General features: G+C 43.7%; 1 protein-coding gene across 1 annotated transcript in view; it reads right to left on the reverse strand.

Moving 5' to 3' along the window:
• PTGFRN (prostaglandin F2 receptor inhibitor) overlaps window positions 1–24,946 on the reverse strand; it is a gene marked incomplete at its 3' end in the record, with an annotated part of 66,028 nt that overhangs the window by 18,007 nt on the left and 23,075 nt on the right. The window contains exons 2-6 of the mRNA XM_082337962.1: window positions 19,006–19,371; window positions 17,730–18,149; window positions 13,950–14,333; window positions 9,068–9,493; window positions 1,685–2,104 (exon numbers count right to left, since the gene is read on the reverse strand). Coding sequence (XP_082194088.1) covers window positions 1,685–2,104; window positions 9,068–9,493; window positions 13,950–14,333; window positions 17,730–18,149; window positions 19,006–19,371 — 2,016 coding nt within the window. The remainder of the gene's footprint in view (window positions 1–1,684; window positions 2,105–9,067; window positions 9,494–13,949; window positions 14,334–17,729; window positions 18,150–19,005; window positions 19,372–24,946) is intronic.

The raw sequence follows: 24,946 nt of genomic DNA on the forward strand, positions 1-24,946 counted from the left end.
TGTTGGGAGAGTCACCAACCACCACTTTTGCGCAGGAAAGCCTCCACATAAGAGCTTGGAGGGGAGGGGTTTGGGACAGATTTCATTCTTGCTGGTTTCTTGCATCACCCCTTTGCAAATGCTGCTCTCCCACTGTGTCTGACCCAGATATCAAGAGTAATAAGGCTAAAACTGTAGCCCATTAAACCATCTTCAGAAGACAACAAGTCTACAGCAATATTCAGCTGTGACAGTGCTGCTCTAAGAGGCATTTGGAACAGAGGCAACTAAGATTATTTTCAAAACAGTAACTTACCATGAAACTAAACAAAAAGCCAACCAGAAATTACCTAGAACTGAGAGAAGCATTGAGCTGAGCCAACGTCCTCTCTCTGGCCAGCTTAGGTCAAGCTGCATCTTCATTAGGGTTTGTATCAGGGTGCTACATTTCAAAGCTTCTTACAAAGTGATGTCCTCATTGCAAAGCTGTCCCTCTACGCTCAGCCCTTCTCCTTTTCCCAGTGTGCCCAGTATAAGGAAGTTCAGTTTTTAGAAATCACCTCATAGAGAACAATTACCTTAGTTACGGATGCAACCAGAAGTCAGGCTTCTCCTGCCTAGTCACAGACAGATCTTCTAAGAACCCTACAGCCCCAATATTTTAAGCAGAATAATTCACATGAAGAACATGGGATGTGAGGAAAGATCTTGTTCCAAGCTGTGCTTGTGAGCAGGAATGGGGGAATGCAGAAGGTTTGAGATAAAGCAGCTAACTAGAGAGCTCCAACATACAATGCACCTTTGGGCTACATCAAGAGCTCTTCGAAACCGCTCAAGAAGTCACTAGCTGGGTTTATCAAATCATGATATGAGCCCCTCACTCATAAGTGCACCACCATTACAAAAACAGCTCTACAATACTTCCCACCCATGCAGTATGATAGTAAGTCAGTGTTAACGTGCATCTCTGATGAGCCAAATCGACCCTGTCCCTCTCTCCCTCCCCCCAACAACATACCAGGACAGGCACACTTCTCTAGAAAAATCTCAACAGGCAGGCTACATTACAGCTGAACGTGAGGCTTTCAGCAAGGATGTGAGGAACGGGATGCACTTCTGATACTGAAATTCATCCCAATTTGTGGAGCTTTGTAGTCCAGCCACAAGGGGCCTCTATGGTCTTCCAGAGGCAGGATACAGTTCCTGAAATGGCTGAAATGTTACCATTACCTTGACCTGACCATTTTCTGCAATTACATCAACAGGAAGGTGTGCTCAGGCAATTTAATGCTATGCTAATTGAGTCTGTTTTGGAACAGAAATCTAGTTTATATTAATGTTCTTCCAGAGCAGCCGCTACCTAACAGCAATCTAGTGATAAAGCTGGCAAATGTGGCAGCAGTTACTCCATACTGAGAACCAGCTCTGAGCCTTCAGGACCATAAAAGCTACATTAGTAAAGAAAAACCCAGGTGTTATGATTACAGCCAATTCATTAAACATCTTTCTGTAAACAATCAATAGCACAAAGGACACAAGTACCACCAAAAGAGACAAGCAAAGCCCTCAGCCATCATACCATTTGGAGACCCCTTCCATGTTCCAAAGAGTAGGTAAATTTCCCAGAGACAGGGAAACCACTAGGAGAGCAAAGAAAACTCTCCCTTTCTGGCTTAGACACACAGCTACCAGATTCTATACCAACCTGATGTCTGGAAGTCTATCTGGATAGGGTTGGATAAGCCATTCACTGCTTCACGCCACATGCCACCACCACCTGGAGACCAGGCAGTCACCACACAGCGATACAGCCCAGCATCAGAAATCTGGGTCTGATACATCCTGTAGCGGAACTCATTCTCCTGGACCTTCTCCAGAACCACACCGTCCACACGAGTCTGGTCTGTCCAGTCTTCCAGCCGCACTACTGAATCCTGGTTCAAGGAGATTATGCGAGTGGTTCCATTGGGATTTGACTGATCCGTCAGTGGCTTCTCAGCTGTAATGAGGACAGAATAGCGTGGCGTCTTGATGTTTTTCGAAGACACTTTGCATGTCATCTCAAAAGTGTGGCCTGCTACAAAGAATGGCTTCAATTTCACCGCCTCCACTGTAAGCGTGTAATCTGAAGATGGAAGGAAATAAGCAGCAAGAGAGGGGTTAATAAATAGGTGCAGATATTTCTGCAGCACCTTTTAATCTAGAAGATTACAAATAAGCAAAGTACTTTTTTTGGGAGAGACAAATCCCAGCACATTTATTTAAACACATATGGACATCCCAGAATGCTACTCAACACTGCACACACACCAGTACACAACAGTTTGGGTCAAGATGCAAGGATTCAAACGAACACCAAATACTGAACAATGCAATACACAGGTCATAGCACGACAGGACCTCCAGGACTTTTTTTATTCAGGGCTAAAGATGTTAGTCAGACAAGACTCAGAGTCCCACTTTCACATTGGATCTGCAAGAGCACCCTCAGCGACAGAGTACAAGGACACTGCTGAAGTTCTCACAGCTAGTGACAAAAGCTGCCACTAGCTGAATCGGCAGCACTTCGCGTAGCTACTTTTATTTCCCTTGAAAATCCACCCTAACAGCAATCCAGACACATTCAGTAGAACTCCCAAGATCAGCTGACATGTCATGACAACACAGTTAGTGATAACAGGAGAACTCTCCATCCCCAGCACCCCCATACACACGCCTCTGTGTTGAAGGAGTTCAGTGTACCTCTGCCTCCACGCATGTTCTTTTCCCTTCCTCTCACCCATTCACCTGAGTACAAGCCTACCAGAAGCCTCGATGTTTCCCAACAGCCCATTTGGCATCAAGAATGCCAGCAACACTTACTGCTCCGTTTCCTTTCCTTTCCTCAGCATTCTCCAAGTCTGCTGGCTCCTCAATCCCAAGAATCCCTTAATTACAGGGTTTGGGAAAATTATACATCTAGAAGCACAGCCCCAAGACACAAAAAAATACAAGCTCACAATAAGAAATTGAGAAAATGAGGAGTGACTGAAATCAGAACCAGATAAAAGGAAAGGGAGTTGCTAGTTTCCTGGCACTGTGATGAAGAGACATGCCCCACACTTAGGGTCTTCCTAAGGAAAGGGTGCTGGGGCAGAACACACAGCTTACAGCCTTACTTCCCAAAGTAGCAGTATTGCAAGCATTCAGCCAGTCCGTCTTTCCGGACTAATTTTGCTGGAGCATATTCTCCCTCCCCCCCTTTATTAAAAAAATGGGTATAGACACATTAAAAAAAAAAAAAAAAACCCTACACAGATCACCTTTATGCAAGGTGAAACTTCTCAGGAAAAAGGAAATAAGCAATGGTGAGATTGTTACACGTTTCCCAAAACTGAACTAAATGCAGTAATATTTATGCCCTCCCCACAAGAGCAACAAGATACTTGTCAAGATTACATTTTGCAGTGTTTTGCCTTCAAGCAGCAGTTTTCACAATGAGTAAACACAGCCCACAAGATGAGAAACCCGGTATGACAACTTTATATCAGTACTGTATAAAGCAGATCACAGTACAAAGCTATATAAAGAAACAGCAGGAGCAGGGAAGGCTGAGTTGCTTCTAGTGGTCTAGCTGAGCACAGAATTACTTGATACTCCACACCAAACCCTGACACACACTTCCACCCGCTAAGCAAGTGGGAATACAAGAGCTGCACATTTAGGCACTCGGGGTACAATGACAAAGAATCATTCTCTGCTCCCTTGTGTGAGAACTCATCATGCATCTGATTCTAGTCTTCAAATCCATTTTTTCCTCATTCTGTGTCCATGAGATTCTGATATCACCCTCTTCATAAGGTTGCAGCATTTAGGAGCCCAGCACAGGCCAGCTTGCCACATATTGTAGGAATCTAGTAGACAATTATATTTTTGCTCCAAAAGCAGAAGGACAAACAGCTAGCCATACTTTGCTGCCACATTTTGCTGCTTTCTAGGCCTTGTGAGGAGGCTCTGGGCAAAAATCCCTCCCGATACAAACGTTCTTTGTGCTCTTGATCGTTATGTCAGAGGGCTGGGTCCTAGACACCAAAAAAGAAATCTTGCATTTGGTCTCTCGTACATGTACTTAAGACAAATACCTTCACCTGATCAGAGCAGTACAGATGTAGCTGAGAAGAGACAACTCTCCCCACTATCTGTCCTCCAAATGCCTTACTTCAACTATTCCCTGAGCCACAGGTCAGGCAGCAGTACACAGGGGAGTGTCTTGTCCCCAGGAAGGACAGAACAAACTTTGTTCCTAGACATCTTTTCTTGACTTTCCATTTGAGGGCAACAGACAATGAGGCTTTTACCAATTATTTTTGCTAAAGAAAAGGAGAAAAGAGTGGTGGTAGCATGGGACAGCAGCAGAAGTGCCATCTGTAGAGTCTGTGGCAGGGAACATCTGAGGCCCAGAGATGCAGCTGGAGAACAGTGGTAGAACTCAAAAAGGTTAGAAATTAGGATGCTTAACAGAGAACAGGGAGATATATTCTTACGAAAGTCCTTTCAAAGGATTTTTCTACCTTTTAAAAACCCCAAATTCCTTAGGTTGGATGAATACAGAAGGATGAGGCACCTCCTCTTATGTGAGACCATAAGAAATGCAGACCAAAATAGAGAAGGGGACACAAAAACCAGCACATACAGATGGCTGAATGTTTCTTGTTGCAAGAAAGTCAAAAAAGATCAAAGGAACATTTCTGAATCTGCAATAATATTAGAGACCCACATATGTAGGAAAGTAAAACAAAACAAAACAGCCCTATATCCTATGAACTAGAAGAGCCTGGATCACCATTCTTAACAGTACAGTTCTGTGCCAAAATTGTTCTCCTTCAGTAGCAGCAGACAAAATGTAATTAGCACTCCATCACCCCCACCTAGAAAAGCATGTAGTTGTCTCTGCGTGTAAGAGTGCACATTATGGGAAAGAGAAGAAACCACTTAGGTTAGAAATAACAGTAATCTGCAAGAAAAGTTAAGTGGGAAAGGAAAGTTTCTTCATGTTAACAGAAACTACTCATCAGATCTTATAGCATAAGATGGGCCAGAGAGGTCAAAGAACATTTTCTTCTAAGAACTGCATCCTAAGATCTCATTTCTAGTCTTCCAAGAATTGCCAAGGAGTAGTGTCTTGACCGCTGCCCTGCACGCTTGCCCCTCCACACACACACACCTGCAATCCCATGCAGAGTCCCTCCTCCTTCTTGTAAAGCTCCATGAATGAAAGGCACAATAAAACACTCCCTGGTCAGTCATGTACAGGAGGCTGCAATCAGCAGAGTTTACATTGGAAAGTGGTAGGGGAAGAGATCCTAAGTAAACCATACCCAAAGCTTATAACCAGTTTGGGCGCTACTCCAAGACAGAGGGCTAGCAGTAGAAGAAATCCTAGCCAAATGATTCAGATAAAATTTGAGTAAACTGTACTTTGGAACCTGGCAGTGCATGCCTCTGCCTTCCATCACTGGCCGCGCCAAGTGGTTAAGCCACGCTATAATTCTCTTGCTCTCTACCACAAAGTGCGTGCTCAGATTCAAGAGTACTTCCTGGGTAGTGACCAAAAAAGAGTTTTCACCTAATCTAAGCCAGTCAAATTGCTAGAGAAGCCTAACAGCTACAAGGGCAAGGAGACCTTAGGAAACAGCAGACACCTTCCCTGCACTCCGCTGACTCCGGTCAGAAAAGCAGCCCAGCTAACAGTAACCTCAGAGCCTAACGTCTCGTCAGCAGCCCCAAGTAATGCCATCTCAATATTCATAAAAGCTTCTTCATCCCCCAAGTGCACTAGCTAGATTGCAAGTACAGGGAATGCAACAGACATTAAGGTAATGACAGCTTTGCCTTCGGAGGAGGAGGAGATTATACAACACCCTCAGGTACAATCGCAGCCCTGGCAGCTCTGACACAAAGAGCTCTGAAAATACAGCAGGCACGCTAAGGCCTGCACCGCAGCCTGATACCTGTATATACAACACAACGGCTCTCCCCACTGCTGCGCACACACAACTAGACCACCCCCACCCGCTCGCTCCCCTGCCAAGCAAAGAGCATGAACGCTTCACCCTCACGCAGCCATGGGCATGAGGAGCCCGGCCACCCCGGCTGGGACGCGTACACCTAACTGAATGCACTTTCTTGTTCCTACACCCAAACTGGCACGTACACCTGGCAGCTTGATGCCATGGGTATGGGAATTTCTTTGCTCAAGAGGAACTGCATGTCTGTACTATGCAGTGTCTATTATACACCATCAATGGTAAAGACAAGTGTGTGGCAGAAATATTACCTGTTCTGTATTCACAGGACTTTCTGAAAGATTAAGATGCCCTTGCTCCCAATTAAATGTGATGAGAGGGCCTGGGCAAGCATTTCATAACATTATGTTAAATACAATTATTTTGTAAATTAAAGACAGAAGTATTACCAAACCCTCAAATAATAGTTCCTTTGGTATTTGGAATTTCAGTTAAAAGATAATGTTCTCTTTTGCAAAGAATTCCATATGGATCCAAAGTTGACAACATTGGTTTAGGAAACAAGCACCAATTCTGCATTCCACTGCAAACAGCAGCTGTGTTTTAAATATAGGCAGTACTCACACTCAAATTAATAAATAAAACTATCTTTTAAAGTATCAAACTTTTTTCTGGGTTGAAAATTATCTACTGAGCCAGTCAAAAAAGGTTTCCTCCCTTCCTTTACCCGTTTTTACTGATTGGAATTTGTACTCTAAATAAGCAAAAACAACAATACAATTGATGCTTTCCATTTTTGAGGTGAGATGAAGATGCTTTCTTTGCCACGTTGGTGCAGGAGAGGGTAGAAGAAAGAGGGGAAGAAACAAATCAGGCAGACCGTGTCAAAAACAACGGTGATCTATGAGAGCGATTGGCTGCATTTGCAAAGCTGAGTAAGCAGAAAGACATGTGAGCATTATTGGTCCCACCAGAACAAAATAGAAAAAGAAGATCAAAAACCTCAAGTTCAAATGGGCAAACATACAACTTGTTATACAACACACACAAAAAGGACTTTGACATCTTCACATGGTGTTTACATTTCAAGCAAAGGCTTCCTTATCCTGAACATCTCTCTATGCTGACTGACCCGCAGATGCAACACAAAACCATTTCTCCTTTCTCAAGAACTCAGAACAACCTTTTCCAAAGCGGGATTTCTCCGAAGTCCTCCCCCGCGAGCACCACTCTAAAGTTAACACAGACGATGCAAGTAATGAAGTAGTCATAAGAAAAGCCTCTATGTAGGCACAGGCTATTCAAGGAAGAGGCAAATTTCTCTGCTCTCCTTAGGCGAACACGTGGGAGCCTGGCTGCTCGATTTTATAAGCACTGGGAGCAGTTAGGGACTCAAATCACCAGAGATACTTGTCAAAACAACAGTCAGAGAGCAGAGGCAGCAGCAGATTAACTCCTTCATGGCTGCTGGCTACAGCACTGGGCTCACAGCCGAGTCTGGGGCTCACGAATAGGGTAGGGCAGGGGACAGGGCAGGCAGAGAAAGGCATCTGGAGCTAGACTGCTGAAAGAGCGCCGGGGGGGCTGCGTGAGGGGTGGAAGGGAAGAAGCGGAAATCAAACCTCTATATTGCCTTCCCCTCCTTATATACATATAACATGCTTTTTCAGGAGGAGGTGGTGTTTGTAGGAGAGCTCACTTTCACATCATAAATCCCCCAACTCCAAGTTTTGCCAACAAAATGTACTTTTCAGCATGGGGACTATAACATTTACATTCGTGTTGCAAAATTAGCAGAGTTTTTGGAATAAAACCAGAAACAAGGGAATGTTCACACCTGTCACAGTTTGTTTTCCCTCAGAAATGTCAACACAGTCTGAGACTTTTCAACTCCAGCTGGTCTCTCTAGCTGCTCCGAAGGCGGTGATCCATTACGCGTGCATGCACATACACACATGCCGTGTTGTGGCATAACAGCTGAACTAATTGCGACCAGCATTCGGCATTAATGAGAGATCGCATTCCTGCTGGAGAAGCCACCTTCAGTGAAAAAAGTGACCTTTTCATCGATCGTGCTTTGTCTGGGGATGAAGGGAGTACTGAGCAAGCAGCCCAGCATTTCACTCTCCACTGAAGCAGAATCACAGCAGAAGCTCTCCAATTCGCTGTTCAGAGATTATCCCTAAACAACTTTACACTGATTTCAAACTACTTGCCTCTGAAATATAGTTCCCTGCCTTTGGCTGTCTGAGATAGACTCTTAAACAAATGGATCAGGATAGACACAGCTTAGCTAAGCACAGTTTTTTGCCAAAGATGTTACATCCTAGGTTATCCTAGTCCTTCTGTCCCTATCCAACAGACCCTCTTGCATGACCTCACACCTAAGCCAAAATGGTATCACTCTACAGGACATCCAGGATACATACATCCATTTTAAGCCAGTGTTAAGCGATTCAGGTAACTCTAGTTTCTAAGAAATGCTCCCAGAGTCAGTTTAAATACTGACCAGAGCTAGTTCACTGCTTCCTAAGAAAGGCCCAGATCCAAGCAAATGACGGAATGACTTTACTCTGCCACCCACTTATTTTTTGATACTCTGGTAGTACTATGCCCATGAACTTCCTCAGAAGTGTCTTCTAAGCATGGGCTTGTAGAAGAGAAAAAAAAACCCTCTCAAACTGGCAGACAGAGAAGACAAAGTGAGTGACCTTAAGACAAGCAAGATGCATTCTCGAGAGACCGAAATACTCCAAGTCATGAAAGGGGGCAATGACCGCAGCATCACTGCTGGATGCCACCCCTGCCACAATGACAGCTGGGCTCCTGGAAGTCTCAGCACAGTTTGATTGACATATCTCTGCTTTGCACTTCCACTCCAAACTGCTGCATAAAACTGGTGAGTGCTGTTAAGTAGTTACTTCCCTCCACAAATAAGAGGCCTTTACTAGTGTTTTTTCCTTTTCATAATACAGAACCCCATTTCCAAAGCCCATTAGCAGGCCTTCTAGTTGACCAGCCTACTCAAGAGGAAACTATCTCAGCTATCCAGGTCTTTAAGCAAGTAGGTGCAAGGTTCCTACCTTGTGTAGCCCAGAAAATGCTGACAGATGCAGAAGTCACATCTTTGCGCTTTACCCAGCTGTTGTTGCGGTGCCTACTCCATGCAGAGATGACACAGAAATAATCACCTCTGTCACTTTCTGAAGTCCACTGGATTCGTAAACTGAAGGTGTCAACAGCCTTTTTAGAGAAGATTATTTCCCCGTTCTGAGTCCGCTCTCTGCTCCTGTCCCCAAGCAGCAGAGTCCAGTCTGCATCCATCGTGGCCAGGAGTTCCTCTGTCACCACATCGTCACTGCGCAGGTGCTGCCTGTAGTACCAGGAAACTGTGAAGCGGGTGTTTGCTTTGGTGTCCTGTGCGTTTGTGATCCTGCAGTTGAGCTCTGTGGGGTCATCTGAAAACTTGGGTGTTTTAGAGGCATTCAGAAACACCTCATAGTCTGGCTCTACAGGAGAGGAAACCCAGAAGAAAGAGGTTAGAAGCTATAAGCAGAAGGGAGAAAGTGCCAGAGCTTATTAAGAGATACTGCTTACTTCTAACATCCAGTCTGTGAAAGCACCTGAGCTGGAAGCCAAGTGCCAGAATATGCATTTTTCTTACAAGACCTGGGGACTGGTGTCGTGGTTTAACCCCAGCCCAGCCGAAACCAGGACAACTGGGAACTTGAACTCCAGCTCTCAGACTTGTACCAGTCTGACACAAGTACCCCTAGGCCTGCATTTCCAAACAAGACCTTTCATTTCCTATGTCTAGTCAGACCATTTCAGAAAAATCAGGACTAAGATCTTGTTGAGCAAAATCATTCCCTTCTTTAGGCCTGGCCCCAAGAACCCACCATGTGGGTTTAGTTTCAGCCCAGCTGGTCACCTTTTGCACCTGTTCCAATGCCTGGGGCAGCCTGCAGCAACAGGAGACTATCTTTGGACTGACCAGAGACATCCCATTTCCCCAATTCCTCTCCAGGGTAAGAGGCCATTTCCCATCCTGAAACGTCATCTTTTCCACAGTTAACCAGCCCAACATGTCTTTAGGATATTGTTTAAGAATGGTAGAAAACAAGCCAAACCCCAAACACCTCACCCAGCCAACAAAACCAGGGGGCATGGATACCACCACTGGCACTGGCCACAGGCAGCACCAACAGCGGAGCACAGTACATTTCAGCGGGCAGCATAATAAATACTAAGTAGGTTAAGAGTTAAAGAGTCGAAGATGCGTAGATCTGAAGAGCTTCACAGTCTGAATAGAGAAGTACGTGCTGTACAGCTACGAGGCTGGAATACCTCAAGCTTGAAAAGGAGTGCCTGAAATTCATGGGTTAAGAAAGGGGCTGTTGTATTTAAATCTGAAATAGCCGGCTGTCCAAAGCCTAAAAGCGATAAGGCAGCCACATGACTATTTTCTCTCAGACTACAGAGATAGTAAAGGAAAAAGATTACAGCGAGAACCTCACACCACAAAGGAAATACATATTTATTTACTAGTGTTAGAATATTTTTCTGTCTTGCTGTCTACTATAATTCAGAAAAAAGACTAGCTTTCCAACTGTTCGGCCAATACTCATCACATGGCTTTTACATCGTAAGTGTATTCAGCACTCTATATTTATTTCTTGCTTTATGTTTTATTTGGCATTTTGCCCTCCTAGAAACAATTAACCAAAGCTATAATTGGGACAGAGAAGGCAATCCAAGGCTAAACTTAGGCTTAGCTCACCAATGAGCCAAGATAATAAAGCATCTTAATAGAACTGCTGCGCAAACTGCGGGCGCACGTGCACTTTTGAACTTCAGATGCAAAGGATAAAAACAATTGTATCAAGCAAGCTGGCTGCTATGTCAGCTTGCAGAAAAGATCTCTCACCATTAAGTGTTCTGCATGCAGTGTCCTTGCATCTAGCAAGAACAAGGGCATTAATACACACCAGACGCTAGAGTACCTAGTGATACCAACGGTGAGTTTCTGCAGTTAGGTAACACACAAGCATAAAAGTACTGTTCACCTAAATCTGTAGTACCTACTATCAGTGAATGTAAGTGCAGATTTCTGAGCATTTTCTGTATAAGTAAGGCAAAATAAAAAGAAAATGCACAGAATTCCTCTGCTGCAACCAAGGCATAGATTATTAATGGGGGCCAAACCCCACTTTTGGTGTAAGTCCCCATAGATCCTACAGCTAAAGTACTCTTCCCATCTCATTCACAAAAGACTAGTCTTCCCCAGGGCCTCATGATATATTGCTCACACTCTGCAATTTTCTTATCATTCCCCCTCGCCTTCCCTTCCTCCCCCAAAAAAGAAGGCGTTCAAGACCAATTAATATTTTCACAGCAACAAAGGCTATGAAAGCAGAAACTCTTCTCTAGACAGGAACACAAGAAGAAAAAAGCTGCCAGAAACTCGAGTTCTTAGAAAATCACTTCAGGTTTGTTTTATTTGTGGGCCGGGAAAGGACCGCTAAGAAGAGAGTTTTGGCTTTGACAGCACCACTCCAGATAGGCGCTTCACCCTGACAGACACTCAAACAGAGGATTTAGAAAGAATAAAAGGCTGGCTGGATAAACCTCATTCCTCCACTCTGTCAGCTGTCAAAGAACAGCCTCACTGACAGTTCAATGACTTAATACTCCAGCAGCTCTTAACTTCCATTAAGGAGGAGGAGGAGTTGCTGAATTCTGGATGCAGTTGAAAACCTTGAATGCTGAAAATTTATTCTACTTTCCCTTGCCCTAGCAACCAAGCATCTGCTGAAAAGCAGATTTTATTTTCTCCTGTTCCCAAATAATGCCAACTTGGAATGGAAAGAGTAAGGAATAGTCCCACAGGTATGGGCACTACGAGAGCGTACATGAGCACACAGTGTACCTGTGCACACATGAACGTGTGTGCATGCATGCACACACACGGGAAGGAGGGGACACTCACAAGTTGAATGTGCCATCTGAATGGCTGAATGAGGACAGGGAATGAAGACATTCATCGCTTGCGCGCTTCTAGCACACATTACAAGTAAACTTGGAAACGGCCACGGCTCAACTGCTCTGTACAATGCTAAAATGCAAAGTTTAAAGTCATTGTCGCTGGGATTTAACCTTGTGACACAGCTATTTATTTCTGAAAACCAGGCTTCAGAGTGGGCTCTGTATATGCTGGCTTCATTCAGTACTTTTGTGTTGGAGGAGCTCTGCCTTTGTAACTGGACAGTACCACCAGTTTCTGACGACAAGAGGCTCGGAATAGGTACACTGAGAGGGTTTAGGCCCAGATACTTGCATCCAGTCAAAGCTTGGAACAAACACCAGGTACCACAGCTCTGCCAGTTCTCCCCCAGCTCACATCTAGGTTCATTCATGCTTCCAACACAACCAATACTCTGAAATTTAGCAGGTGCAGATAACCTACCTACAGCATCCTGCAACACCATCCTGAGTTTCATTGCTTCTAAATTGAAGCTATTCGCTCGCCAAGATTAAACTAGGAGACAGGATGGGTAGGCTGACATATCTAGACCTATCCCTAAAACGACAGGCTTTTTAGAAGTTTTGCTGGAGTTTCATTCTTAGTATTTCTCCCAAGTAACTTTACTTCTAAGGATATTTGCATATAGAGAGATCCCCAAAGCTTTAGAGTTCATCTGGGATAATGCAAAGCAAAGCTTTACAATCTGCAGCATGCATATGAGACAGTGGATCTCAAACAGATTTGTCTTGGGAAAGGGGTGTAGGGAAAGGTATTGTCAGCCTGCTCTTGTAGGCCAGGTAGATCAGATAAGCCTGTTGAATCTCCTACCTACAGCTTCTGTTCCTCATTCAGTCAACAAGTCTTAAATGAACAACTGTTAAACACAGATGATTCTAACCAGCCCCTTTCAAAAAAATGTGGACATTGATGGTATTAGAGCTGCAAGAAGGGAAAACCACCAAGAACAACTGGGAGATAAAAGGGGAGAATAAAGAGATCATCAAGTTTCTGTTTAAGTAGATTTTTTTTTTCCCCCAATGGTGAATTAAAAGAACTTGCTGGAGAAATGCTGGAGTAACATATGGAGGCCATAACTTCAAGTGCACAAATAATCCTTTGCTTGTCTAACAGGCTAAAAATCCACTCATCTCTAGGACTGAATGATGAAAATTGCACCACAGTTATTGGGATGTTAAATACTGCAGGAAAATCTGTTTTAGTGGCCACTATGCTAATCAACACTGCTAGCATTAAGTTAGCCACAAGCCAAGTCTCTCTCACTCAATCACACTACTCAACAGCTATGTGACATGGTCTCGTAAAAAGGACTCGTGTGTTGAGGGAGGAGAATAAAGCAGCCTAAATTCTGTTCCATTCTAAATCCATCAGTAGGATGTGGTGTCTCTCTAGTGATTACAACAACAAAACAAAAACCCAACAACTTTGAAAGCTATTAGAGTTCATTATGAAGTTTCCATTATAAATAATTTTTATGGTATATGACTCAAAAACAGGGGAAGCATCTGACATCACTGTGTTCAGAGCTCAGAAAGAATGCCTGTTGCTGGATCAGAGCCCTGCTAATGGTACGAGGGAGGTGAAAGGGGACAACATGACAACAGGGGCAGCTTCAGCCCCTAGAAAACAAGGCAGGCTTTTGAGCTCTATTTCCCAATTGCAGATTGTTCAATGACACCAGGAAGTGGAGTGAGTGGGTGGAACATGCAGTAAGGCTCCTAAAACCCTATAATGTACAAACCCCAAACCCCATAGGGTAGATTGGTATTTTTATATGTGGGAGAGACCCTACATATAGATGACAGATGCAAACGAGAGAGAAACTTGTGCAGAAGAGATTCTGCAAGGTCCTCTCCCTTTTCTGATGGGACCAAGGAATGAGTGGCACATTACCCATGTAGTCTCAAAGCAGAATCACTCACCTAATGCTGTCACCACCACACTGACTGGTGCAGATGTCCTCTCCACCACCTTATGCCAGCTCCCGTTATGCAGTGGTACCCAGACAGCTGCTTGGCAGAAGTAATAGCCAGAATCTTCCACATCCACATCACGCACCAACAGGCGATAGGAGTTCCTATCTACATGGCTCAGGCTGATGAGAGTTGAATCACTGACAACAGAATCATGGTCCATGCTCAGCAAAACCTGAGCATCTGACAAGGTATCATCAGGTGATGCAGAAAAATACCACATCACCTCTGCTTGGAAAATACCGCTCCGGTCTGTTGTGATGTTGCATGTAAGATCCAGGGAGTCTCTTTCGGTCACAGACACATTGCTTGTTGAGATGACCACATCTAGAGCTTAGAAATGAAGAAACAAAAATTCAAACAAAAAAAAATTAGTATTTTTTTTAGAGAGTCCACTGTAAGTCATCCAGGACTTCACATTGTATTACAGAAGCTTCTGAAGTAGCTCAGTAGCCCTGCCTTCAAATACCTGTTGCATATTGAGCTGCATGATCTATTACAAGGGAAGTACACCTTATCAGTCAAGCAAGAGATGCATGATGAGGCCAGGGGGAGGAAGGGAGGGAAAACAGGGTTTTTATAACTCAACAGCAACTGGTCCATGAAGGCTTTGTCCCAGTCACAGACCGCACGTCACCTTCACACAGCAGGAAAATGTGTACAGGATTTTCCGGTCTCGCAGGACGGTCAAGGTGTTCTGGGACTATCTCTCAGAAGAGAAAGTGTCCACTGAAATCACTAGGAAGTACATTAGAACTCAACTTGGTTTCTGCTGAAATAGAGCTCCTCTAACAGAACAGATTTAGATGAGAAGCAGCCACAGCCACATGTTGGAGTCCTGACTGACCTCAGGTGTGTTGCAGAAACATGAAATGGAAGCAAACAGAAGGCAGCAATAACTCCTTATACTGCTGACTCCTCCACTTACTGCTCTGACCAACACACACTGGGGACTTTAAATCAATGCCAGTAGCCACTTAAAACACATTTAACAAACTCCTCCACTGGCCAGCGTATTTTTTTAACATACATAACACGAATGGTCATAGCCAGCATTCAAACGGGACCTTCTGTATTCTGTAGGTTACCAGATGAAGTGTCAAGACCAGGAGCAGAAAAGCTGGCCTTAGTTACTGGCGAGAGGTGAACCAGGGGTGCTGCGTGTGTTGTTTGTAAACCTCACTGCAAATCATTCACCAAGTTACCTGGCTACCACATGTCTTCACTTGCTCGTTCCCTTATTCTACATTGCCTAAAGATTAGATTTGGATCTCAGTGCAGCACCATTCCCACAGTGTGTAAGGCAGCTGCTCTTAAATGTCTCAGCTGAGGCCAGTAGACAGGGCTGCTACAGCAGTGGCTCTTCTCGGCAGATCTACGACCAAGACCACAAGCAAGAATACAGATTCCTGCCTTAAACAGGCAGCTATGTCTCTGGTGCAGATTCGCGACTTCTATGTAAAACCATGTTCTACTACATAATAGGTACCCATCTGTAAAAGCTTTCTAGGATCATCATCAGGAATGAGAGACAACATATAAAAGCCAGAGACAAACTGAGCAGCCACAACTATTGCCGATAAAACCAAGCAATACTCATCTTGCCACTCACCACTTGATAGCACAGAGCAGCCAAGCTGAACAGAGGGTAGCAAGCCCCACCCAAGCGGTAAAGCAAAGTCCACTGTCTGATGAGTATCTCATTGGGACATCCCTCACTCTCTTATCATGGGATTGGAATCAGTAGGAAAGCCTAGTTAATTTAACAGACTAATACCAGAATACAAAATAAGACTCATCTGCAAAGTTAAGAGCAACGCTTCCCCAAGGAACGCTTCTGTCTTCATGAAATAGTGACGGGAATTCAGAATCTGGCAGTATATGCATACAGAGGGACTCTAAGAGAGTTTACCCATATGTATATTCTCAATGCTCCTTTTTTGGTTACAGACATGTCTGAGGGCCTCACTTAGTGTTATATACCTGTTGTGCAAGGAACTATTAAAAAAAGACATACAAGAACAAAGTCGGGCCCAAAGATGTCATGATTTTAGGAGATAAAAGTAATGGGCAAGTAGATAGAAGAGCAACAACAGGAAAAAAAAAAAACACACCACAGTTATACAAGTAACATATGCGTGACCTTTTTCATTAGATATGACAATTGATCTTTTGTTTTGGTGGGGTTTTTTGTTTTTAGTTTTGTTTCTACAAATTCAACCCCACAGTTTACAGCAGGTGAGAATGGGGGAAGTACAACAACCAAGCATACAATTTACAACTCAAGTTCATTTTAGCATGAAAGTGCAGAGGTTTCAGGTGTCAGCACAAGATGCTCTTCAAGTCCTACTACAGGATGTGTGGGTAAAAATTTCCACAACATTTTGCCAGAGGATAACATATCCCATTTAGCATAAAACTTTAAAAAAAAACCTTCATGCCTCTGACAAAGCGCCAGTGCTGCCAATGACTGAGCTACAAACAAAAAAAACCCCAAACAAAATCACACACCCAAACTACATTAAAAAACTGTACACCTACTGGTCTTGGCCATCCTCACTCTGTTTTTAGCCACTGATTAAACCCCACTTAAACCAAACTCTCCAAAAGTGTGACAAAATAGAGAATTACAGCTCTTAATTAAGCAAGCCCTGCCTCAGCAGAGAGCACCTGCAAGCTTTACTGTGTTAACAGACACCCTGAAAAACAGGAGGCAGATTGATCCTGTCAAATTTCACAGGCAAAGTACCGCCAGGACACTAAAACTACATCCAAATGAGCTAGCCAAAAAACTCAGCAGTTCTGGGTTCTTCCTATAGTGATTAAGGATTATAAAAATGAAAAGATACCCTTACTGTCTGAATACTTCTAAAGTATCATCATAATCTCACATTTCTGAGGGACCATCATCGCCTGCTTTTCTACCTACTGAGTGACAAGATGCGTCACCCCCTGCTTTCCTTCCTCCAACTAGCAGTGGTAATGCTAATGCAATTAAGTGCTTAGTGCACCTACTCCTGAAATCTACATGGGCAGGGATAGCTGGATATCCTCAGCACAGCACTGTATGTATTTTTGTCTCCTTAGTCAAGCGTGTAATGATATGTTTAACAGAACCATTACTGTCCTAGACCCCTGCCAACACGGTGGAGCAATCAGACCAGTGATCCAGTGTCAGTGATAAAAATCACTGGATAATTTGTCCTGTTAAATCATCACTGCCTTCCTCTTGATCTTTCTATGCTATTTTAATAAACAACATACAGAAAAGCTTCATATCTGTCACTGAAACACATGCAACTTTCACAGGGGAAGCACAGCTGTTTAGTGCTACGGGACAACCCTATGTTAGTAAGAGAGCAGAGGGAAGGTTTGGGGAGCTCAGGGGTTAAATACAATGTTTATTTAAAAAATATAAAAACCAGAACCAATCTGAAGTGAACTAAGGACGAGATAAAAATCTAGTCTGGCATCTAAGAGGTTCCAGTCAATCTTTCCATGCCATCATCCCCCTTCTCCCCAAAATAAAAGCTAGAAAAATTATGCCAAGCATTTTCTATTGACTCAGATGTAAACAGGCAAGCTATCCAAACAGCACTCTAGGTTCTCCTAGAATGTATCCTCATTTAGTTCAGCTTACCCAATTTCTGCTGTCAAAGCATCACAGTCTGTAGCTACAGCAGTGCTACGGGTTACGAGCTGTGACCCCAGCCCATCAGTAACACTCACCAGTCCGTTGGATCGCCACACTTGCTATCTCCACACTCTTCTCTTGAATCTTCTGCCATGAGCTATCTGCCCCTCTCACCCACTCGCTCACAAGACACTGGTAGGCACCCCCATCCAACGACGAGGCCTGGGATACAGATAACAGATACGTGTCGTTCGCTCCTGTGTCCAAACGGATATCTCCATTACGGTAGCGCTCTTCATAGCCAGAACCCGGCTGGAATTTGCCCTCATGAGTCAAAGATAGGATGTCCCGCCAAGTCGATCCGCTTTTGATCTGCCAAGTCACATGCAGGTGAGTGTGCTCCGGTGAGGTGGTAATTGCTGAGCAACGCAACTTGAAGGAGTCACCCTCAGACAGCCTGAGAGACATTGAGGAACGTGCTTTTGAACCACTCACTGATAAGCCATCGGAAATCACTATTTAAAAAAAAAAAGACCAAAAGAAACAAGCATCATAAAATGGAAGCAAGAAGAGAACACCCACACTGACCTGTTCAGATATGAGGCAATGAAACTACCACAGAGCAACACCTGGCCAATCATTCCTTCTTCCACACGTAAATATATTCCAGGAACAAGGAAATTCAGCTGAAAATCCATTAAAGGAAGTGCTCCACTTAAACAAGCCAAGACAAGCATTCAAATTCATTTATCCTTCCCCTGGCTTTAGTTTCTCATCCAAACATCATCATTCTGACTATTCCCATCCAGAACCATCTTGATTTTCATGGGAGTAAAAGATAAGACACTTGAAAAAAATAGTCTCCCAAGTTATTACTGAAGAACCCTAAACGAGAGAGCAAAGCTAGGCATGACTGCAGTATCAACATGCTAAAGGAAAAAAGGAAGATTACCTCCTTCATATAGAAAGATCCCTAAATGACACTATAAAAAAGAGAGAGAAGACAGGCTGTGTTTTTTATCTGAAGTTAGCCTCTCTACCCAGAGGCTTAGGGACATTAAATATTTGCACACATCTTCACAAAACCCACTGCTTAGTTTTCCCATTTTTATTTACATATTTACTAGACAGAAAAAAGGAAAGTGGTGTTTATAGTAAACAGCCTCTCTTTGCTTCTTTACCTCACTTGCCTTTGCTATCATACTTCCCAATTTTTTATTTTGACTTTAGGAGAATTAAACAGGAACAGGGAGAAGAAAAAAAAAAAAAAATCACAATGCTCATAAGCAACAGAAATTCAATATTCTTAAATGTACGTCTATAATCAATATCAAAAACAAACTTAGAGCACACCTCACTCTTCAGAAATACCTTTCACTTGGACCTCTGCATCATAATTTCCCTGAACGGTGGCATCAGTGCTGGGCGTAGAGCATTTGTATCTCCCTTGGTCAGTTGGCTGGATGTTTTTAATCACAAGTTCCACAGCATCGTTGCTGCTCCGTCTCAGTTTGATATCCCCGTGGCCCACACGTTTTTGGTACTCCTCAGAGGTGAAGGTAGAATCCCAGGTACTCACTATCCGCACGAAGTCGGTCTCCCGGGAGAACTCCCAGTCAAAGTTCTGTTCACTGGGTCCATCATAGTCACTAACATTGCAAGGGATCACCACCTCCGTGCCCACGACTCGAATAAGAGGACCTTTGGGCACCCTCACAACACGCCCTCTGCAGAAAGCTACGCAGGAGAATAAAGAGAGAGAGAACACACAGTTAACAAAGGAATTACCAGGATAGATTTTGACAAAAAAAAAAAAATTATTACATAGAATAAGGTTGGGCACCCCACTCTGCAGAAAGCTAGAGCTTGTAAGAACAGTATTTCCCATTAACATTTAATCTCACTGGAGCAGGAGCCCCTAAACACACCATTTTTAGTGTGGGCAATCTTTGTTTCATTGCTTATTTAGTAACACGTTAGGTAATGAAATACTGAAGGGAGAGAGAATTGTAAGGAGGGGGAAAGGAAGAAAGAAAAAAAAAAAAAAAAGAGAGAACTACCCATTGATCCAACAGGTAGCAGTTTCTCTACTACAAGCCAAGTGCTATGTTAGACACTTAAACAACATTAACAAGTGCTTTTTGTTACTACAGTGAGGGCATAACGTAATCAGGTATTTTTATAAGTCTTCTGTTGACATCAGTAGAGTGTTCAAAGTAGGCAACTAACTCTCCCCTAGCTTGAGGGCCATAAAGATGGTAAGTTGACTTTCTCCAAAAATGAACATAGTCACTTCTGCCCTGAAGGGTCATGGCTTCTTTAACACAGGTGAGCTTCCTTGCCTTCCTAATTGATTTAAAAGGAAGAACTGATTTCAACAGACACAGTTAGTTTAACAGATTCCTGCAACCACACCTGTTTCTAGCACACGTTTTCTCTTTGGTGGAAGTCCCAGAACATGGGAGCAGGAGCAGAGCAGGCTCCCTCCAGAGCGGAGGAACACACAGCGTTCAGACTGTGTTTTCTGGGACTGTCTCGCTAGAAGGATAGAACAACAACAGCAGTTCTCTGCAGAAGGCTGGCAAAGCAGTATGTTACGCTCCAGGCAAAAGTGTGAACCACTTAAACTAGCCAGAGAACCTGGCAAAGACACAGCAGGAGACTTTTCTGGTTGATTTGGCTCTGCAGCCCAAAGAATAACCCCAGCAGCTGCACATGGATTTTGGCAGGTTCTTGCTTCCCAAAAGAGCAAACTGCTTTGATTCAGAGTTCCAACCGGAGAAATCTTTTCAGAAAGAGAGGGGTACTACCTAAACTCAAGTCTTCAAACATGAACAGCCTACTGCATCGCACCAGCTCCATAACCACAGCAAAATATTTTAGCAGCCAGGTAGAAAAGGAGAAGCCAGAACACTGAAGGACAGATCTTGCTAAAAACAAGTAGATGGCCGTAACAACATCGAAAGCAGTTGGACCAAAAGGTTCATCTGAGATACCACAGAGGCAAAGCCAAATTTAAACAAACCACCTCCCAACACACAAAGTCCAGCAACCCACAACTACTCTAATTCACCAGCTACACTGGGAAAGCCACCAGCTAGTGACATGAACACCAATATACTTGCTGAGCCTTCCCCTCCTATCACTCTGTTTGTCTTCTTGCTGTAGATTAAGACCCCACTCGCTGGCTCAGAACCACCATGCCAACAGGTATCTAGGTGTGGGCAAAGAAGTTACTCTTGTGGAGAGAAACCACCCACTGGGGAACCTGTTATAAAGTGGAGCTTGTCACCTCCAGAGTAGCATGGAGAAGGAAGTGTTAAAGAATCAAGATTTCTGTGGGCATTTAAAAACTACACAAGCAGCTGTACACACTGAGCACAACTACAAGAGAAAAAGCATATTTTTATCCCCAGTTACAGCTCAACAAACAGTTGAGCCAAGGACTGACACTGTCTCTACCTCCCCGGCTCCTAACTCCCAGCATGCTCTTTGCTTTGCAGGCTGTTCACGTGTATAGGCTCAGTCATAACAGTCCAATTTCCTCATTGCCATGACCTTCTGTGTTCAACATTGGCACTTCATTAAACTTATTTGTAATGCAGACTGGGGTTAATCTCTTACCCCTTATATCCCTCCCAGAAGATGGTTATTATGTACCTGATCAAGTGGTTGACTAGTCCTAATAAGGAAGCTGGACTTCTCTGTACCATTTACATGTGAATTGAAAAGAAAAACCTCCACTGCCAATGTATTGTTCCACAACCAGATGTCTTTAAGGACATCTCTCTAAACACAAGCACCATATAGTAAAATCGTTGATACAGACAAATAACCAACAAAAAATAAAGCAAGCTGCAGGGCTCCAATGTATTTCCTCACCAGGTCTTAAGTTGCAGCCCCATTCAATCCTTCAACTTATCCTCTTGCAGAAAGCAGTAACAGCAGCAGGCAAGCTGTAAAGCACTGCCTGACAGCCAAGCCAGCCTCCAGCTGACCACCGTGAGAAGTCAGACCAGGATCCTGACTGAGGGCACTCCTCAAATGCTGACGTCTTTCTAGAAAATACTCTCCTGTGACACTAAAACAAGCAGACAACAGTTTTCCCTGTGTGTCTTCAGCTGTAGGCCCACATACTGTGCACTGCACTAATCCAATCTAGAGGTGACAAAGGCATGATAATGTGGCAAGGGCTGCAAATTTGTGTTCGAGATTAGCTCTGACAGCTCAGTTTCTCTTCTTCCAGGGTCATTAAAGACCCTTTGACACTAAATGAAGGTAGGGGGTGATTAGCACCTTCCTAAGAGAAGGCAGGCCAAAGGGAAAGATAGGGGCACAGGGACTTCTCAGCTGATCTGTTTGGAGTCTGTACTCTGCTGCTGTAAAGCAATGACTGTCCCTCTCCTCACAGCACAGTCCCACAAGCAATTCCAGTTTAACACAAAGTTGGAAGGAGGGCAGTGGAACAGGCTGCAGGAGAGAAGAGCGACAGCCTGTAACAGCTATAATTTACTTTACAAACAATAATATTTGTTACTGCTAAGATAAATTAGGATTCTCATAAGGCAGAAGCACACAGAGACAGCATCACAAGATAAGAGAATGAGAACTTCCTGCAGAGCAGCTGCTGTGCCCTGCCCATGGGTAAGGAGGAGCGTGCAGAGGGCAGACCCTCCAAGGGTGAGCTGCCTTTCTACATGACCCAGGAGGCTCAGTATGTAGCAAGCTGTGAGTTCAGGGTTCTGCTTTTTGTCCTGCAGCAGTCAACAGCAAGAGTATCCCTAGCTACTAAACAAGGTGTTATGTTCTTGGCTGTGCATTAGGAATTAACATTTCATGTAGCTGTAGCAGAAGGCACAGAGCTACAGACACTGATCTTGGCAAGAGGTGCACTCCATTTTACTTTGGCAGATAAATGAGGAACTTTTACAAATTATTTTATTCTTGCAGTGCCCTGTGTTACTCGCATACACCCCCTCCATCTTCCCAGAGCAATCAAAGTTCAGCTTTCATGATATGAAAGCTTCTAACTCTAAATTTTTTTTGAAACATTTATCAGGACACCTAATATATTTCACTGTTAATATAAGGTGACATGTTCTTAGTGAATTCACTTGAATCCCATTTAACTGTAGAAACAGATGGGGAAGGACAGAACAGTGTATATACTGGTGACAGTAAACAACAGAACTTTGACAATTCAGTATTTTTCAATATCACTGAGACAAAGATGTGTCTTTAGTAGGAACTCAATAACTGGCTCTGTATCATAAACTGCAATCAAACACCTTTTGGACATCAAACCTACCTGAGCACAAGACTAATTGCCTAAATACAAAACTTTATTTTTACAGAGTTACCAGACCACCAGATGAAATTGCAAGGAACTATTTTCCAAAACAAAAGGTAATGGAGTCCCTGTAAGGAGGCCAGCACACAAACACAAGGGATGGGACTTGTTACTTGGGGTCATTAGAGAGGTGACAGCACTACCAGGCAACACTGGTGCTTTTGCAGGGCTGGGCCAGAAACACCCAAAAAGTAGGGCAACCGCAGAGCCTTCATGGCTGTTTGTCAAGCACTTGATTAGAGGATTCTCCCAAGGGAACACATGAAATACTCCACCAGGAACATGGGCAAAGCATGGCTCAACGTAGAATAATAAACTGGGGCCTGACATATTAATAATATAGAGGCAAGATAGCCCAAGATACAGCCTAGGCAGCTTTGAGCTAGTGTTTGTTCCCTAGCAATGGTCCATGAAGTACTTAAATTAATTTGTCCCATCACCTCAATACACCATCTCATTGCTGTCATTAAATGAGATCCTTTCAAAGAGTAGAACAAGAAAAGCAGATGACTGAATAGATAGGTTGTGAAGTCAATCCGAGTACATTAAATAGCAACCTCTCATTTTTAGGATAACCAAGAAAACAAATCAGCAAACCTGTGCAGCATCTACAGAACAGGTGGTCTGTGTGAACTCTCAACAAGCTACACAGCTTCTCAAGGAAAGGGCTGGGGAGAATTTCCTCTTGCATTAGGGACATTGCTATAGACGAGGAAAGTCTTCTAGGAGCTTCATCTTCACACAGGTTTTGCATCTACGTTATCATTTATGCAAGAGCAAGATGAGAAGTAATCTGTGGAGTTGCCCACAAGGCTGAGAAGGTATTATTGCAAAGAACACACTTCTGCTTCAGCACTCTCTTACACAAGGTGCTTCCTCCAGCCTGCGCTAGACAGCTCTATTTAATAAGAAAACATGTTATCTTAGCAGCCCAGAGGAGGAGGTTGACTCTCTACTTCCACCAGCCAAAGGAAAATGCAATGTCACATGCAGTAGGAAGCCAATTAAAGCCAAAAAAGTAAGAGCTGAAGAATGAGTAAATTGGCTCAGACTAAGCACTCGAGCCTCTGCATCAGAAAGACTGAGAACACAAGAGTCCAGCTCCTCAACCAAGGCAGTCACGGGAGACACAGCGACAACTTTGCTGATGCCTTTCATCTCAAAAGAGATTTCCGAACAAAAATTGTTTCATTTGCCAACTGAACATTACCATGTCTGGGAAGGAAATACAGCAGCCCTTTCAAATTCACAACAGTTCATGACAGGAAAAAAAATACTGCAGCCAACTTTGCAAATGGTGGTAACATTTTTCCCTCCCTGAACTCCTCCGTTTATTTTCAATCTAGGCACCACTTTGCTGTGGCACTGTGTAAACGAGGGGGTTGAGCAGGGACAACCCTTCTTGTGCCACACTGGAAAATAAGCAATGGATTCCCTGCCGTTAAAGCAAAATGCCGAATCTCCCGCTTCTGTACTGCACTGCTTAACTACAGTGTTTGTGATGTATGAAGCCATTTTACAAAATGGAGGGGAAAAAAAAGATTTGATTTTTGTATCTTTTTTTGTCCCACCAAGAGACCTGTCTACACAAATCCTCTTCCTACATTTCAAAAGAGAACTGCTCAGGCTCCCGCTGGGAGGCCTTCAGCGACTTTCCCTAGTGAGCAGGCAGGTGAAGGGACAGACAGCATGCCACACATTCACAGGCTCTTCTCTGGGGAAGGAGAACCAAAGCATATCAGCATGGGAGATTATAATCGTTATCTCCAATCTTCCCCTTCTCCCCTTGCCTCTCCTCCCAGCTCCAGTTATCATCAGGCAGCTACACATCAAGAATGTCATCTGCTACTATCTAGGAGAGAAAGAACAAGTTACAACAAACATGCCTACAATGTTTGAAAACCTTTCAATACTGTTAACGCTTTTTGTTTTTAATATATAACATGATTTTCCTAGAAGTGG

This window comes from Platalea leucorodia, assembly GCF_965183815.1.
Source record: "Platalea leucorodia genome assembly, chromosome: 2".
Lineage (NCBI taxonomy): Eukaryota > Metazoa > Chordata > Aves > Pelecaniformes > Threskiornithidae > Platalea > Platalea leucorodia.